This window comes from Sinocyclocheilus rhinocerous, unplaced genomic scaffold, assembly GCF_001515625.1.
Source record: "Sinocyclocheilus rhinocerous isolate Xijiao unplaced genomic scaffold, SAMN03320098_v1.1 scaffold11339, whole genome shotgun sequence".
Taxonomy (NCBI): domain Eukaryota; kingdom Metazoa; phylum Chordata; class Actinopteri; order Cypriniformes; family Cyprinidae; genus Sinocyclocheilus; species Sinocyclocheilus rhinocerous.
In genome coordinates this window covers 11954-14315 of record NW_015635231.1, presented here as the reverse complement: position 1 = coordinate 14315, position 2362 = coordinate 11954, and the positions used below count along the sequence as shown (strand labels likewise).

General features: G+C 34.9%; 1 protein-coding gene across 1 annotated transcript in view; it reads right to left on the bottom strand.

Annotated features, from left to right (window-relative positions):
• LOC107746768 (peptidylprolyl isomerase domain and WD repeat-containing protein 1-like) overlaps positions 1 to 2157 on the bottom strand; it is an 8449-nt gene extending 6292 nt beyond the window's left edge. Inside the window, exons 1-3 of the mRNA XM_016561060.1 lie at positions 2153 to 2157; positions 1633 to 2080; positions 1340 to 1530 (exon numbers count right to left, since the gene is read on the bottom strand). Of these exons, the coding sequence (XP_016416546.1) occupies positions 1340 to 1530; positions 1633 to 2080; positions 2153 to 2157 (644 nt within the window). The remainder of the gene's footprint in view (positions 1 to 1339; positions 1531 to 1632; positions 2081 to 2152) is intronic.
• Between the last annotated feature and the right edge of the window lie 205 nt (positions 2158 to 2362).

Sequence of the window (2362 nt, the reverse complement as noted above, 5' to 3'; positions counted from 1 at the left end):
CCGCCATCATCACTTTGCATCAAAATGGCCTCACATGCAAGTAAACAAGTAATATTCCTATTACTTGTTTCGCTTCTGTTTCAGTTTTTATAACCATTTCTTACTATGTGTAAGTAAGTTGTTGTTTTTTAGCATTTGTGTTTGGCAGTGTTATTTTTTAGGATTACTGATAAACTACTGTCGTTTGATTTGTATTATTTGTATTTGTTATTTATTTTAATTTTAGTTAAATTATGTCTGAATTTATTATGCCTGTATAGGTCTTTTTATTAAGTTTTAGTTTTATTTAATTTGAGTTATTTTAATACTTCAACAAACTAAATGGAAATGAAATAATATATATATTGAATTTATAAATGTGTATGTACATATACAGTATGTATGTGTGTGTGGTTGTACATACACATATGTAGTTGGTTTTTTGGTGTTTGGCTTAGTGTTATGTTAGAATCATTATTATACTCTTATACCTTTTGTTCTTTAATATTTTGAATTGTTTTTAGCTTTATTTTTTTTGTTTTTCATTTAAATGTTAAGTTTTTACATTTTGTTGTATGCATTTGTCACTTTTATTTAATCTCTTTATTTTTTAAATATATATAGGTAGTATTTATAAAGTTTTAGCTTTTAGTTTTGGATCTGTTTTAGTTGTTTTAATACTACAATTGATTGCTTCTGTTGTCCTCATTTGTAACTAGCTTTGGATAAAAGCGTCTAATAAATGACTAAATAAATAAATAAAAAACATTTTCCCTACACATTAACTCCTAAAAATAAAGGTTCTTTATTTGCAATCTGTGGTTCCATGAAGAACTGCTAACATGCAACCTTTAAATGTTCTTTACACTGAGAAAAAAAAAAAGGTGAAAAAATGTAATACATCAAAGTTGACATTTTTAATATAATATATATAAAAAAAAAAGTTTTAAAATGTGTTTTAGAATAAAAGTACTTTTTACAAGTATCAAAAATTATGTATTCAAATATTCAGTTTTTGAAGAGTGATTTTGCCATGTTATTCAAGTCATCTGATATTTTGAGATTGACCCTACTGACCTCACAGTCATGAGTGTTGACAGAGGTCCTCTCTATGATATTTCATTTTACATATTAATAATAGTTTTTATTAAAATACTTTATAAGAAATAATAATGATGCGAAACTACTTAAGCTTCTTGTGAATAACTTTTCTTCATTATGATATTGGAACAGTTGTGCCACCTTGACAGATTCTACATTATGCTCCCTTAAGAAATAGCTAAATTAATTTTAATTGAGAAATTAAAATGATTTTCATTATAGAAGAGGTGTATTTCATTGTGTGCTGTGTATTCTCTACCTGTTAGTCTCCACGTTAATGACTTTAATGCCCAGCATGGTGCCGTAAAGCACAAAGTGTCCGGTCTCGTCGAAGATGATGTTGGTCAGTCGGATGCCGTCCACCTTCTCCAGTTCTCGCTCCACCGCCATCCTGCGACCAAACTCCATATCAGGCAACTGCTGCCTCATCTGCTGGAGCTCCGTGAACATCTGCCATTGCATAGAGACGACAGATTACTTAAAAGTTCTTCCAAATGTGCATTTGTTAACCTTTGAATGTATGATTAATATAATTATAAAACACTAACTTACAGTTAATGATTCGTCAAACACCCTCATCAGCTTCCCAGTGAGGAAACGGAAAATCCTGACTTTGCGGTCAGTGGCGATGGTGGCCATTTTCTTGCCGTCTTGGGAGAACGCCAGGCTGGTGGGATACGTTCTGCATTTGGCAAACTCGTACAAGTCCGTGTCTGTCTTGAACTCCCACTCCACCTGCCGTGGAAATTTGAATTCGCTCGGGAGCCCCGTCCAGTATTCCAACATCCCCGTCTTATCAGCTGACACTATGACGCGATACTTGGGATTCAGGCGGATCCGAGACAGTGGCGCAGTGTGCATCTTTTCAAACGTGTGCAGGGGCTGATTACTGCCCCGTCCGTTGTATACAAAAATCTTCCCAGTCGATTTCTCAGAACAGGCTACGGTGGAGATGGCGTCTCCCGGATTATAGATCCATTCGCACTGGCCAGGATGGAAGCTGGAAAAAAAGAAACTTGCTTAATCCTCGGATTAAAAAATGTTACATTTTGAATTTTTTACATTTTTTGACTTCATCAGAATAGTACAAATCTTGGTGACTTTTGTGGCACTTGCTAAATCAGGGCTGTCCAAACTCGGTCCTGGAGGGCCGGTGTCCTGCAGAGTTTAGCTCCAACTTGCCTCAACACACCTGACTGGAAGTTTCTAGTATGCCTAGTAAGAGCTTGATTAGCTGGTTCAGGTGTGTTGATTAGGGTTGGAGCTAAACTCTGCAGGACAC